The sequence below is a fragment of the Ranitomeya imitator genome, chromosome 1, assembly GCF_032444005.1.
Source record: "Ranitomeya imitator isolate aRanImi1 chromosome 1, aRanImi1.pri, whole genome shotgun sequence".
Classification (NCBI taxonomy): domain Eukaryota; kingdom Metazoa; phylum Chordata; class Amphibia; order Anura; family Dendrobatidae; genus Ranitomeya; species Ranitomeya imitator.
Genome location: NC_091282.1, coordinates 1,221,183,369 through 1,221,198,382, shown reverse-complemented (window position 1 = coordinate 1,221,198,382; position 15,014 = coordinate 1,221,183,369). Strand labels below are relative to the sequence as shown.

At 48.1% G+C, this 15,014-nt stretch overlaps 1 protein-coding gene across 1 annotated transcript in view; it reads right to left on the bottom strand.

Annotated features, from left to right (window-relative positions):
* Window positions 1-1,932: 1,932 nt before the first annotated feature.
* SPEF1 (sperm flagellar 1) overlaps window positions 1,933-15,014 on the bottom strand; it is an 85,485-nt gene continuing 72,403 nt past the window's right edge. Inside the window, exon 7 of the mRNA XM_069745090.1 lies at window positions 1,933-2,379. Within this exon, the coding sequence (XP_069601191.1) occupies window positions 2,278-2,379 (102 nt within the window). The 3' untranslated portion in view covers window positions 1,933-2,277. The remainder of the gene's footprint in view (window positions 2,380-15,014) is intronic.

Sequence of the window (15,014 nt, the reverse complement as noted above, 5' to 3'; positions counted from 1 at the left end):
ACGTAGGGATGAAATAGATTCAGCAAAGTGAGGCCCGATATTCTAGACAGAACGAGGATAGGAAAGATAACTTTGCGGTCTACACAAAACCCTAACGAAAACCACGCAAAGGGGGCAAAAAGACCCTCCGTACCGAACTAACGGCACGGAGGTACACCCTTTGCATCCCAGAGCTTCCAGCAAAACAAATAGACAAGCTGGACAGAAAAAATAGCAACAAATAGCAAAGAAGCACTTAGCTATGCAGAGCAGCAGGCCACAGGAATGATCCAGAGAAACACAAGTCCAACACTGGACCATTGACAGGAAGCATGAATCAAAGCATTAGGTGGGGTTAAGTAGAGAAGCACCTAACGACCTCACCAGATCACCTGAGGGAGGAAACTCAGAAGCAGCAGTACCAGTTTCCTCCACAAACGGAAGCTCCCAGAGAGAATCAGCCGAAGTACCACTTGTGACCACAGGAGGGAGCTCTGCCACAGAATTCACAACAGACTGTCACGATAATGTAAAAATACCATGTGCCGAGTAATATTTTAGAAGGTACCATGGTGGCAGACACACGCTGTGGGCCCTCTGCCCTCCCCTCTTCACACTGCCTAGAAAGCTGCTCTTCTCTCTTGGTTTGCAGGCAACTCCCTCCCCCCTGCATGCAGCTGTAATGTGAAACCAGTGTGCCTGCAAAAAGCACATGGCTGGGGGGGCCTTCCCTTTGTTCTCTTAAACTGGAATATAATCGTGCAGCTTAGGTCTGGAAGCAGAACAAATACATTTTTGGCCTCTGCATCAGCCGGGCCATCACACAGTGCGTTTTCTTGGAGCAGTGCCTAGCGGAAATGGAGAAACGGGTTACTGCTTAACCAGGGCTCATATCCACTTCATGTTTGGGCTCAAATTAATGCCCAGCTCATACCCGGAAGAACGGTAGTTCCGTGGTGGCTATACGGGGTGCCATCCCCAAGCTGTGACGGCTAGGAGCTTTCAGTATGCTTCAGTCCCTCTGAGAAAAGAGGAGTGCATTTCATAACTCAGCCCACTCAGTGATCTCGTCACGACCAGAGGGCATTTCTTAACCCTGCTGAGTTATGACTGAGTCTTTGCCCAGGAAAAGAGCTAACAGCAGCTCTGCATGCTGCTCCGATGCATTCTGATGTTCGCCCCTCTCCCAGCCACATGGTTTGCCATGATCTGAAATTATATGAGAGAACTGTTTTTTCAACTTTAATCCCTTTTTGATTTGTAATTTTTTGTACATACGATACTTGTCTTGTTTTATAGTATCCTTTTGTAAACACTGCCTACCTTTTTGGAGTAAAATATATAAAATTACTAGGTTTGTTTCTCCTTGCTCTACAACGTACTGTCACATCCTCTGTAGTGAATTACGCTACTAATTGGTTTGGCTCCGGATTAATTAAGAAATCGGAGCTGGTGGCAGCTGATTTGTCCTGCGCATTTGGGAAACCTGGTAGCGACGGACGGCGTTGATAATTATTGTGCCCGCCTGAGTGGGAGTAGTTATATCGCCCTCACTGCAGTATGCCCATTAGCCAGTACATAGCAGGCAGTCTTTCTGGTGACTAATTATCCCAGGTGCAGTACCGGGTCTGACCTGAGGGTTAGGGGGCGCCAGAGAGCTGCAAGTTCCAAACCGGAACTGGGAAGTGGGATATAGATAAACCCTCTTCAGATAGAACCAGGGGCAACAAAACAACCCCGGCTCATGACAAATTGGTGTGAGCGGTGGGGAAGATAAAGATATCCTGCCTGTGAGTCCTGACATGGACGATCGATTACCGCAGATTGTAAGAGATTATGGTGCTAATCCGACGTCATCTACCATAGCACTGACATCAGGGAGAAGAGCTGTAGTGTAAAGCATGGGGGGACATACAACTATCTGCATGAGGACTGAAGTTGTCAGCCGGTGATCACCTTATAAAATCAAATACTTTATTGCTGGGATTTACAAACAAACTTGAAGCGAAGGGGAATATAAAACATCCTAAATACAGTATATATAATCCCGGTATGTATAATCCCAGTATTTATATATAATCCCAGTATATATAATCCCAGTATGTATATATTCCCAGTATTTATATATAATCCCAGTATTTATATATAATCTCAGTATTTATATAATCCCAGTATGTACAATCCCAGTATTTATATATAATCCCAACATACATATTATATATAATCACTATAATCTACAGGTAACGCAGCGTGCTGTACAGGGTGGATGAGCGGGTGGGTGGGCAGCTTGTCCGGGGGTCACTTCTTCTCGGCCTCCTGCAGGCGGCGGCTCAGGTCGTCTATCCGGACGTTCTTCAGATGAAGCAGCTGCTCCATTCTCCGCAGCTTCGCCTGTAAAATCTGACACATGGAGGTGATAGATGGAGGGCGGCCACACTTGTTACATGGGGAGGCGCAGGGAGCAGAACATGGAATAATGCTGGCGATCAGCCGCTCTCAGTGATGTGTACTGTGCGCCCCCTGGTGGTTGATGTGTTCTGTGCGCCCCCTGGTGGTTGATGTGTTCTGTGCGCCCCCTGGTGGTTGATGTGCTCTGTGCGCCCCCTGGTGGTTGATGTGCGCTGTGCGCCCCCTGGTGGTTGATGTGTACTGTGCGCCCCCTGGAGGTTGATGTGTACTGTGCGCCCCCTGGTGGTTGATGTGTTCTGTGCGCTCCCTGGAGGTTGATGTGTACTGTGCGCCCCCTGATGGTGGTTGATGTGTACTGTGCGCCCCCTGGTGGTTGATGTGTACTGTGCGCCCCCTGGTGGTTGATGTGTACTGTGAGCCTCCTGGTGGTTGATGTGTACTGTGCGCCCCCTGGTGGTTGATGTGTACTGTGCGCCCCCTGGTGGTTGATGTGTACTGTGCGCCCCCTGGTGGTTGATGTGTACTGTGCGCCCCCTGGTGGTTGATGTGTACTGTGCGCCCCCTGGAGGTTGATGTGTACTGTGCGCCCCCTGGTGGTTGATGTGTACTGTGCGCCCCCTGGTGGTTGATGTGTACTGTGCGCCCCCTGGAGGTTGATGTGTACTGTGAGCCCCCTGGTGGTTGATGTGTACTGTGCGCCCCCTGGTGGTTGTTGTGTGCTGTGCGCCTCCTGGTGGTTGATGTGTACTGTGCGCCCCCTGGTGGTTGATGTGTGCTGTGCGCCCCCTGGTGGTTGATGTGTACTGTGAGCCTCCTGGTGGTTGATGTGTACTGTGCGCCCCCTGGTGGTTGATGTGTACTGTGCGCCCCCTGGTGGTTGATGTGTGCTGTGCGCCCCCTGGTGGTTGATGTGTGCTGTGCGCCCCCTGGTGGTTGATGTGTACTGTGCGCCCCCTGGTGGTTGATGTGTGCTGTGCGCCCCCTGGTGGTTGATGTATAGTGTGCGCCCCCTGATGGTTGATGTGTACTGTATGCCCCCTGGTGGTTGATGTGTACTGTGCGCCCCTTGGTGGTGGTTGACATGTACTGTGCTCCCCCTGGTGGTGGTTGACGTGTACTGTGTGCCCCCTGGTGGTTGATGTGTACTGTGCGCCCCTTGGTGGTGGTTGACATGTACTGTGCGCCCCTTGGTGGTGGTTGACATGTACTGTGTGCCCCCTGGTGGTTGATGTGTACTGTGCGCCCCCTGGTGGTGGTTGATGTGTACTGTGCGCCCCCTAGTGGTTGATGTGTACTGTGCGCCCCCTGATGGTTGATGTGTACCGTGCGCCCCCTGGTGGTGGTTGACGTGTACCGTGCGCCCCCTGGTGGTGGTTGACGTGTACCGTGCGCCCCCTGGTGGTGGTTGACGTGTACCGTGCGCCCCCTGATGGTGGTTGATGTGTACTGTGCGCCCCCTGGTGGTGGTTGATGTGTACTGTGCGCCCCCTGGTGGTTGATGTGTGCTGTGCGCCCCCTGGTGGTTGATGTGTACTGTGCGCCCACTGGTGGTTGATGTGTACTGTGCACCCCCTGGTGGTTGATGTATACTGTGCGCCCCCTGGTGGTTGATGTGTACTGTGCGCCCCCTGGTGGTGGTTGACGTGTACTGTGCGCCCCCTGATGGTTGATGTGTACCGTGCGCCCCTTGGTGGTGGTTGACGTGTACTGTGCGCCCCCTGGTGGTGGTTGACGTGTACTGTGCGCCCCCTGGTGGTGGTTGACGTGTACTGTGTGCCCCCTGGTGGTTGATGTGTACTGTGCGCCCCCTGATGGTTGATGTGTACCGTGCGCCCCCTGGTGGTGGTTGACGTGTACTGTGTGCCCCCTGGTGGTGGTTGACGTGTACCGTGCGCCCCCTGGTGGTGGTTGACGTGTACTGTGTGCCCCCTGGTGGTGGTTGACGTGTACTGTGCACAACCCCCTGGTGGTGGTTGACGTGTACTGTGCACCTCCTGGTGGTGGTTGACGTGTACTGTGCACCTCCTGGTGGTGGCTGCAACAATCTACATGTACAGAGAAAAGTCTTCATATCCTGTGAACTTTTCCACATTTTTTTAATTACACCCACAAACTTATATGCATTTTATTGGGATTTTATGTGACAAGTATTTGTGACGTGTAAAGGAAATGATACAAGGTTTTCTGATTATTTTACAAGTATAAACTTGAACATTGTGAGATGCATTTATATTCAGCCCCTGAGTGAATACTTTATAGGACCACCTTTCGCTGCCATTACTGCTGGGGTCTTTTGGGGTCTGCTTTGCACATATGGATTTTGCCCCTTCTTCTTTCCCCCTCTCTCTCGCTCAGTGAGGTTGGATGGAGACGTCGGTGATCAGTAGTTATCACAGATTCTCTGTACTCCTGCTGACAAAAAGCCTCCCACAGCAGGATGCTGCCACCACCATGTGTGATGGTGGGAATGGTGTTTTCAGGGTGATGTTCAGTGCTGTTTTCCACTACACCTAGTGTTTTGCTTTTAAATGAAGAGTTCTCCATTGGACTGATCTGAGTAGAGCCACTTCTTCTTCTTCTTCCACATGCTCACTGTGTCCCCTACCTGGGACTTCTTATGGCTTTCATTATTGCTTTCCTCTTCCATACAGACCAGATTTGTGGAGTACACGTCCTGTCCTGTGGACAGATTCTCCCTCTGAGCTGTGGATCTCTGTGAATCCTCCAGTGACCATGAGCCTCTCAGCTGCTTCTCTCATTAGTGCTCTCCTTCCTGGGGGTGTCAGGTTAGGTGGACGGCCATGTCTTGGTAGGTTTGCATTTGGGCCATAATCCTTCCATGTTTGGATGATGGATTGATGCTCCATGAGATGCTCAGAGCTTGGGCTATTTTCTATAACCTAACCCTGCTTTCCTCTCCTCCACCACTTTATCCCTCACCTGTCTGGTGAGCTCCTTGGTTCTCACACAAACCTCTGAGGCGATTGGTCACTCACAATAGTTTAGCTACCAGAGGGGCAGAGGGTGCAGCCGCCCTGGGCTCACCGCCCTGAGGGGGTCCACCCGGAGCTACGCTACTTCTAACTGTATCGGCAGGGGGAGGCCGTATGAGAGCGGACACAGCGAGGGCCCCTCCAGCAAGGTCAACTGTATCAGCATCTGCCGAGAGCTGATACCGATGAAAGCAAGTTGGAGGAGGGAGCGACAGCCGCTGCTTCATCCCCGTCATTCTTCCTCAATGTCTGATGTCTCAGCGCGATGACGTCTCTAAATGGCCTCCTGTACGCCGGGATGTGCGACGCTTCAGAAGACAAGCTGGCACTGCGGAGAGCAGAGCAGCGGATAACGGGGAGGAGAGGGGAGGATTGTATGTTAGAACAAGGTGTGCAGATAAAACTGTATTGAGGACCATTGGGGGGTGTATTATACGGTATAAACAATGGGGGGGATGGGGGATGCATTATACTCTATAGACAACGGGGGGATGGGGGTGTGTATTATACGGTATAGACAATGGGGGGATGGGGGATGCTTTATATTGTATGGAGTACTGGGGGATGTATTATACTGTATGGACCATGGGGGGGATGTATTATACTGTATGGACTATTGGGGGGATATATTATACCATATGGACCATGGGGGGTGCATTATACTGTATGGACCATGGGGGGATATATTATACTGTATGGACCATGGGGGGGATGTATTATACGGTATAAACAATGGGGGGGAAGGGGGATGCTTAATACTGTATGGACCATTGGGGGATGTATTATACTGTATAGACAACAGGGGGATGGGGGATGCATTATACTGTATGGACTATTTGGGGGGATATATTATACTGTATGGACCATGGGGGGATGCATTATACTGTATGGACTATTTGGGGGGATATATTATACTGTATGGACCATGGGGGGATGCATTATACTGTATGGACCATGGGGGGTGCATTATACTGTATGGACCATGGGGGGATATATTATACTGTATGGACCATGGGGGGGATGTATTATACGGTATAAACAATGGGGGGGAAGGGGGATGCTTAATACTGTATGGACCATTGGGGGATGTATTATACTGTATAGACAACAGGGGGATGGGGGATGCATTATACTGTATGGACTATTTGGGGGGATATATTATACTGTATGGACCATGGGGGGATGCATTATACTGTATGGACTATTTGGGGGGATATATTATACTGTATGGACCATGGGGGGATGCATTATACTGTATGGACTATTTGGGGGGATATATTATACTGTATGGACCATGGGGGGATGCATTATACTGTATGGACCATGGGGGGATGCATTATACTGTATGGACCATGGGGGGTGCATTATACTGTATGGACCATGGGGGGTGCATTATACTGTATGGACCATGGGGGGATATATTATACTGTATGGACCATGGGGGGATATATTATACTGTATGGACCATGGGGGGATATATTATACTGTATGGACCATGGGGGGATGCATTATACTGTATGGACCATGGGGGGTGCATTATACTGTATGGACCATGGGGGGATATATTATACTGTATGGACCATGGGGGGATGCATTATACTGTATGGACCATGGGGGGTGCATTATACTGTATGGACCATGGGGGGATATATTATACTGTATGGACCATGGGGGGATGCATTATACTGTATGGAACAAGAGGTGCATTATACTGTATGGACCATGGGGGGATGCATTATACTGTATGGACCATGGGGGGATGCATTATACTGTATGGACCATGGGGGGATGCATTATACTGTATGGACCATGGGGGGATATATTATACTGTATGGACCATGGGGGGATATATTATACTGTATGGACCATGGGGGGATATATTATACTGTATGGACCATGGGGGGATATATTATACTGTATGGATCATGGGGGGATATATTATACTGTATGGACCATGGGGGGATATATTATACTGTATGGACCATTGGGGGATGCATTATACTGTATGGACCATGGGGGGTGCATTATACTGTATGGACCATGGGGGGATATATTATACTGTATGGACCATGGGGGGATGCATTATACTGTATGGAACAAGAGGTGCATTATACTGTATGGACCATGGGGGGATATATTATACTGTATGGACCATGGGGGGATATATTATACTGTATGGACCATGGGGGGATATATTATATTGTATGGACCATGGGGGGTGCATTATACTGTATGGAATTTTCACAGAAAGAAAAAAATGTACAGCCTTGGGTATAAATATTTTAGAGCTCACAGAAAAAATCCCAAGAATTAAAAGTTAACCTTTATTGATAATTCTTAAAAACACTAAATATCCAATATGTGCATAACTACACCATCACCAAAACAACAACATTCCATAGGAAAGGCCGAGATGGTGCCAATCCCTAAAATCACTAAATACACCCTACCTACCAGCGGAGGTTGGCACCCTATAACACCTGCGCAGTGGCGCCCCCGCTCCTCGTCGACTCTCCCTGCTAGCCCTGATAAGCCCTAATGGAACAGGGAGCGGAAAAACGACAAACACTCAGTGCCCCTACAATAAAGATAGAGAGTCAGTAGCAATGACCCGGTATTGCTATCTCGCTAGCTGCACTAGTACTTCCTATCAGCGGGGGTCGGCACCCTAAAAAGCACGCAAATGGCGCCCCCGCTCCACGACGACTAAACTGATCTGACCCTAAAATCTAAGGGTAGGCAGGATGTTACCTAGATATATTAGAACATAAACATTCAAGAGGATATACCCGATTTTAATAATAAAGTGTCCTCATCATATACACAGATACCCATAGAATGTGCTGATCATTCATACTCCACACAGCTTATAGTTATTACATTCGCATATATGTAAGAAGAAAATCATAAGATACTTTGCGGGTAAGATAATCTCCCAAATCTAAACCAAGTTGATCAGAGTATAAGCACATACCAAGAGGACACAATCCTCCTAAAGCGAAAGCCGTTTAGTTATCACGGCATAACATTCAAATACACCAGGTGCTCCCTTCTCCAAACTCAACGCGTTTCCCCTCCGCAAATAACAGGAGGTTCATCAGGAGTTTATCAGATACAAAAAAGGGTTACTTGGCTTCCTTCATGAATGGTGCAGATAAATGACATGGTCTGTAACACCGTCGGGTCGATACCTCATGGATATGGTGCTCCCAGACAAATGCCACAGTGTGTGCGTTTTAAAGGCAGGTCGATTGGCTTAGACACAATCAGCTGTTCTCCGGCGTGTGTATACAAAGCACTTCCGGTATCACATTCCAGCGGGTGTCATGTGTAGTCTGGCGTCTACTACGTCTACTGCGCCGGCCCCAAAATACAAACACGCCCCCTATTCCTAAGCGTGGGTTCGTAATTGTCTATACATACTACTGCGCACGCTCCAGAAACTGTAGCGTCTCCTACGCAAGTGGCGCCGATGACAAACATACACGCCCCTTTATCAACAGGCGAGGGATCGTACTTGTTCGTCCATGCCACTGCGCACGCGCCAAATCTGTAGCGTCTCCTATGCATACCACGCCTGCGCCAAACAAACACATCCCTTGTTCTCAGGCGAGTGTTCGTAGTTGTTCATACAAGCTACTGCGCATGCGCCAGTCGTGACGCAAACAGCACTCAGAGGGACAGCCCACATCATTATCTACACGGAGTGCCGCTTTACAGCTAATTCGCCGGCGTAGAAAGAAGTACGCATGCTCAATAGCCATATTACAAGAGAGTGCTACATGATTACAACATCGCAGATACAAATTGAGCGCACACGCGCAGAGTAAATATGCATAATAGTTACCATAAAAATGATAATGCCATGATAACATTTACAGATGAACAAACTCCATAGTGCACAAAGCCAGCGCTGTAAACAGATACGTCCAGTATACAAGACCTTCCATTTCAGCAAGCTGTAAAGATACCGATGGTTTGTTATACCAGCGCAACACTGCGTAAACGCAAAAAGGAAAGTCTGCTTCAAAATATGCATATATTCAAATGTCTCGCTAGAACAGTACCCCATTATGACACCCCATGAGTGCCAAACATGGGCATATTACAGTTGAGCGTTAGGCAAATCCCTGATATGGGCTTATCCAAAATTGCAGATACATAAGTCCAAATATATCAATACAATCATTGTTTATGCCATGGATTGGCTAGTACACTTATATTTATGATTATAAATGGAAAATCAGGGAACATACATTTAAAGTGACCAAGCTGAAAAAACGCACACACTCCCAAAATACTCCCGTAGACAAGATATTGTTCACAGGTACTAACAGATGCCCTGTCCAAGAGATCAGGACAGATATTATAAACTAGACTGACCCATTCGGGTCGATAAAACAGATTTTCTCATCGCCAACCGATAAAGGAGTCATAGATAACAGCCAAAGTTCATTTGTTCGTTCAACCCTTTTGGGAAGACCGTATCCAGTCTGTGGATCCATTTTAATTCCTTTTGTAAGATCTTCCGATCCCAATCACCGCCCCTGATGGAAGGGGCTACCACTTCAATGGCACAGAAAGTGAAGGACGCGAGATCACCCCGATGCACCATCCGAACATGCCTAGATATTGGGGTATCCCTGGCATGCCTAATGTCACCCAGGTGGTCCCCTATCCTTCTTCTCAGTTCCCTTTTTGTTTTCCCCACATAGTTTAATGGGCAAGTGCATTTAAACAAGTATATAACTCCACTCGTTTTACAGTTTGCAAAATGTCTGCTCTCAAAAACCTGTCCTGTACTAGCACTGGAAAAACCATTCCCGGTGTCCAGATATCCACAGAAGGAACAGGTACCACAACGAAAAGTTCCAAATTGCCTCTTATCCAACCATGTACCACTCTTTTTAGGAGGAGAGAAAACACTGTGCACAAGTTGATCCTTAAGAGATCTCCCCTTTCTGTAGGTGATCATAGGTGTCTCAGGTATACAGTCCTTTATGTCCGTATCTGCCAGTAATATAGCCCAATATTTTTTGATGATATCTCTCACCTCATGGGAACAGTCATCAAACATACCAATGAGTCTCAGAGGAGGGTCCTCATCAACCTTATTTACGGGATGTAATAAGCTGGTTCTAGAGACTGTTTCAACCTGTTTGAAGGCCTCACGGAGTACCTTCATAGGGTAACCTCTTTCAAGAAATCTATTTTTTAGATCCCGTGTCTCAGTATAAAACGAAGCATCAGATGAACAGTTTCTTCTTGCTCTCGTATACTGTCCTTTGGGTATCCCCTCCTGAGCCCATATGGATGATGACTATTCCAATTCAATAAATTGTTTGTAGAGGTGGGTTTTCTGTAGATGGAGGTGGCTAAATGCCCATCCTCCTCCTTACTGATTGTGACAAGAAGTTGATCTTATCACCATTAATCTCAGAGGTGAAACTGAGACCCATGTTGTTATTGTTTAAACTTTTGACAAAGATATTAAAGGATGCCACATCTCCTGACCACAAAATCAAAACGTCATCGATATAACGCCCCCAGAATGTTATCATGGCATTATCATTTTTATGGTAACTATTATGCATATTTACTCTGCGCGTGTGCGCTCAATTTGTATCTGCGATGTTGTAATCATGTAGCACTCTCTTGTAATAGGGCTATTGAGCATGCGTACTTCTTTCTACACCGGCGAATTAGCTGTAAAGCGGCACTCCGTGTAGATAATGATGTGGGCTGTCCCTCTGAGTGCTGTTTGCGTCACGACTGGCGCATGCGCAGTAGCTTGTATGAACAACTACGAACACTCGCCTGAGAACAAGGGATGTGTTTGTTTGGCGCAGGCGTGGTATGCATAGGAGACGCTACAGATTTGGCGCGTGCGCAGTGGCATGGACGAACAAGTACGATCCCTCGCCTGTTGATAAAGGGGCGTGTATGTTTGTCATCGGCGCCACTTGCGTAGGAGACGCTACAGTTTCTGGAGCGTGCGCAGTAGTATGTATGGACAATTACGAACCCACGCTTAGGAATAGGGGGCGTGTTTGTATTTTGGGGCCGGCGCAGTAGACGTAGTAGACGCCAGACTACACATGACACCCGCTGGAATGTGATACCGGAAGTGCTTTGTATACACACGCCGGAGAACAGCTGATTGTGTCTAAGCCAATCGACCTGCCTTTAAAACGCACACACTGTGGCATTTGTCTGGGAGCACCATATCCATGAGGTATCGACCCAACGGTGTTACAGACCATGTCATTTATCTGCACCATTCATGAAGGAAGCCAAGTAACCCTTTTTTGTATCTGATAAATTCCTGATGAACCTCCTGTTATTTGCGGAGGGGAAACGCGTTGAGTTTGGAGAAGGGAGCACCTGGTGTATTTGAATGTTATGCCGTGATAACTAAACGGCTTTCGCTTTAGGAGGATTGTGTCCTCTTGGTATGTGCTTATACTCTGATCAACTTGGTTTAGATTTGGGAGATTATCTTACCCGCAAAGTATCTTATGATTTTCTTCTTACATATATGCGAATGTAATAACTATAAGCTGTGTGGAGTATGAATGATCAGCACATTCTATGGGTATCTGTGTATATGATGAGGACACTTTATTATTAAAATCGGGTATATCCTCTTGAATGTTTATGTGTTCTAATATATCTAGGTAACATCCTGCCTACCCTTAGATTTTAGGGTCAGATCAGTTTAGTCGTCGTGGAGCGGGGGCGCCATTTGCGTGCTTTTTAGGGTGCCGACCCCCGCTGATAGGAAGTACTAGTGCAGCTAGCGAGATAGCAATACCGGGTCATTGCTACTGACTCTCCATCTTTATTGTAGGGGCACTGAGTGTTTGTCGTTTTTCCGCTCCCTGTTCCATTAGGGCTTATCAGGGCTAGCAGGGAGAGTCGACGAGGAGCGGGGGCGCCACTGCGCAGGTGTTATAGGGTGCCAACCTCCGCTGGTAGGTAGGGTGTATTTAGTGATTTTAGGGATTGGCACCATCTCGGCCTTTCCTATGGAATGTTGTTGTTTTGGTGATGGTGTAGTTATGCACATATTGGATATTTAGTGTTTTTAAGAATTATCAATAAAGGTTAACTTTTAATTCTTGGGATTTTTTCTGTGAGCTCTATTATACTGTATGGACCATGGGGGGATATATTATACTGTATGGACCATGGGGATGCATTATACTGTATGGAACAAGAGGTGCATTATGCTATATGGGACATGGGTGCATTATATTACATGGGGTACATTATACTGTATGGAGGACTATACGGGGCTATTAAAATATTTGAAGGATTGTGTGGGAGTCTTTAAACTATGCGGACAATTATACAGTGTGACAGTTTGTGCAGGGTCCATCATACTGTGTGGGGGCAATATACAGTGTGAAGTGTGGGGGCATTATACTACATGGAGGGCTGTGTGGGGGGTCCCAGTTGGGGGATCATACTGTGTTGGGGTCACCATACTTCTCTGGGACAGTTGCGGGGTGGGGTACAGTAGGGTCATCATACTGTGTGTGAGGAGGGTACTGGGAGGAACTAACTATGGGGGTATCATAGTGTTTGTGGGCACTTTTGTTGACATCATACTTTACAAATGCAATGAAAGAGGGATCTAGGGCTCCAGTAGGAGGATAATTAGAGGGTGCACAGAACCGCAGAGCAGGTGCAGTGATAGAAGTCAGAAGTGTCTTTGTTGTTTTCTCTGCAGCCGAGTCCTGGCTGGAGAAGTCGTCATGTCGGTCTGGGCCAGATGGAAAAGACGGGAAACATGAACGATTCCAGCAGAAAGGACGTCAGCGGTAAGTAGTTATCTGTAACTGTGCAGTGATCTTTGTTCTGTAGGGCTGGGATCCACCACTGACCATATGGCGGTAATATCCATGTCTGTCTTTGTATGGAGAGTATCTGCTGAGGTTCTCCGCCACTATTAGCTGTAATCAGTAGGGTTGAGCGAAACGGATCGTTCATTTTCAAAAGTCGCCGACTTTTGGCAAAGTCGGGTTTCATGAAACCCGACCCCTGTGTGGGGTCGGCCATGCGGTACGCGACTTTCGCGCCAAAGTCGCGTTTCGTATGACGCGCTTGGCGCCATTTTTTTCAGCCAATGAAGGGGTGTGGGCAGAGTGATGACATAGGCGTCCACGCCCCTAAGACCTATCGCCATGTTGTCGCTTGTGCGCTGTAGCGATTTGCAATGTGTAACACCAGCTTTTCAGTTCAGGGACGAGAGAGAGGAGGAAGAGGAAGAAGAGGAAGAAGAGGAAGAAGAGGAAGAAGAGGAAGAAGAGGAAGAAGAGGAGGAAGAGGAGGAAGAGGAGGAGGAAGAGGAGGAAGAGGAGGAAGAGGAGGAGGAAGAGGAAGAGGAGGAGGAGGAGGAGGAGGAGGAGGAGGAGGAGGAGGAAGAGGAAGAGGAAGAGGAGGAGGAAAAAAAAAAAATCCCATTGGCTTTGCATTGGGTTTCGGTCGATCCTCGACTTTTCGCCATAATCGGCCGATTTCACTCGACTCGACTTTTGAGATAGTCGGGTTTCGCGAAACCCGGCTCGACCCTAAAAAAGTCAAGGTCGCTCAACCCTAGTAATCAGGGTCACATGGTGGAGGGCCACTCAGAAGATTCGCCCCCCATGAACCAAACCCCAGCTACAGGGGGCTGAATACAAATGCACAGAACAATTTTCACATTTATAATTTTGTAATATTTAGTATAATTTCCTTTACACTTCACAAATACGTGTTATTTAGGGCTGAGATCACATAAAATCCCAATAAAATACATTTATGCTTGTGGCTGTAACGTGAAAATATGGAAAGTTCACAGGGTATGAAGACTTATTCAAGGCCCTGTACATACATTGTCTATAGCAGCGATTATCAGACGTCCCGGACACTCAGCTTGTATACGGATCTCATCTACATAAACACTTGTGTCCCGGAGTTATTATATAATATTATCTACAGTTGTGTCCAAAAGTTCTGACGCACATTCCGGTTCTCACATTTTCCCTCTCATGTTTTCGCCCTTTTTGTCGCTGTTTCTGTGGTTACTGATGGACAATTGTAAACATTCCGCACGTTGTTACACTATTAATTAAAAATCCATGTCGTTTCTGTGACGCCTCAATATTCCCAGCGCTGCCCCTTATTCTCCGCGCCCCCGCCCCTTATTCCCCGTGCCCCGGCCCCTTATTCTCCGCGACCCTGTTCCTTATTCTCCACGCTCCCGCCCCTTATTCTCCGCGACCCTGCCCCTCATTCTCCACGCTCCTGCCCCTCATTCTCCGCGACCCTGCCCCTTATTCTCCACGCTCCCGCCCCTTATTCTCCAGACTCCCGCCCCTTATTCTCCAGACTCCCGCCCCTTATTCTCCACGCTCCGGCCCCTTATTCTCCACGCTCCGGCCCCTTATTCTCCACGCTCCGGCCCCTTATTCGCCACGCTCCGGCCCCTTATTCTCCGCGCCCCGGCCCCTTATTCTCCGCGCCCCGGCCCCTTATTCTCCACACTCCCGCCCCTTATTCTCCACACTCCCGCCCCTTATTCCCAACACTCCCGCCCCTTATTCTCCACACTCCCGCCCTTTATTCTCCACGCTCCCGCCCTTTATT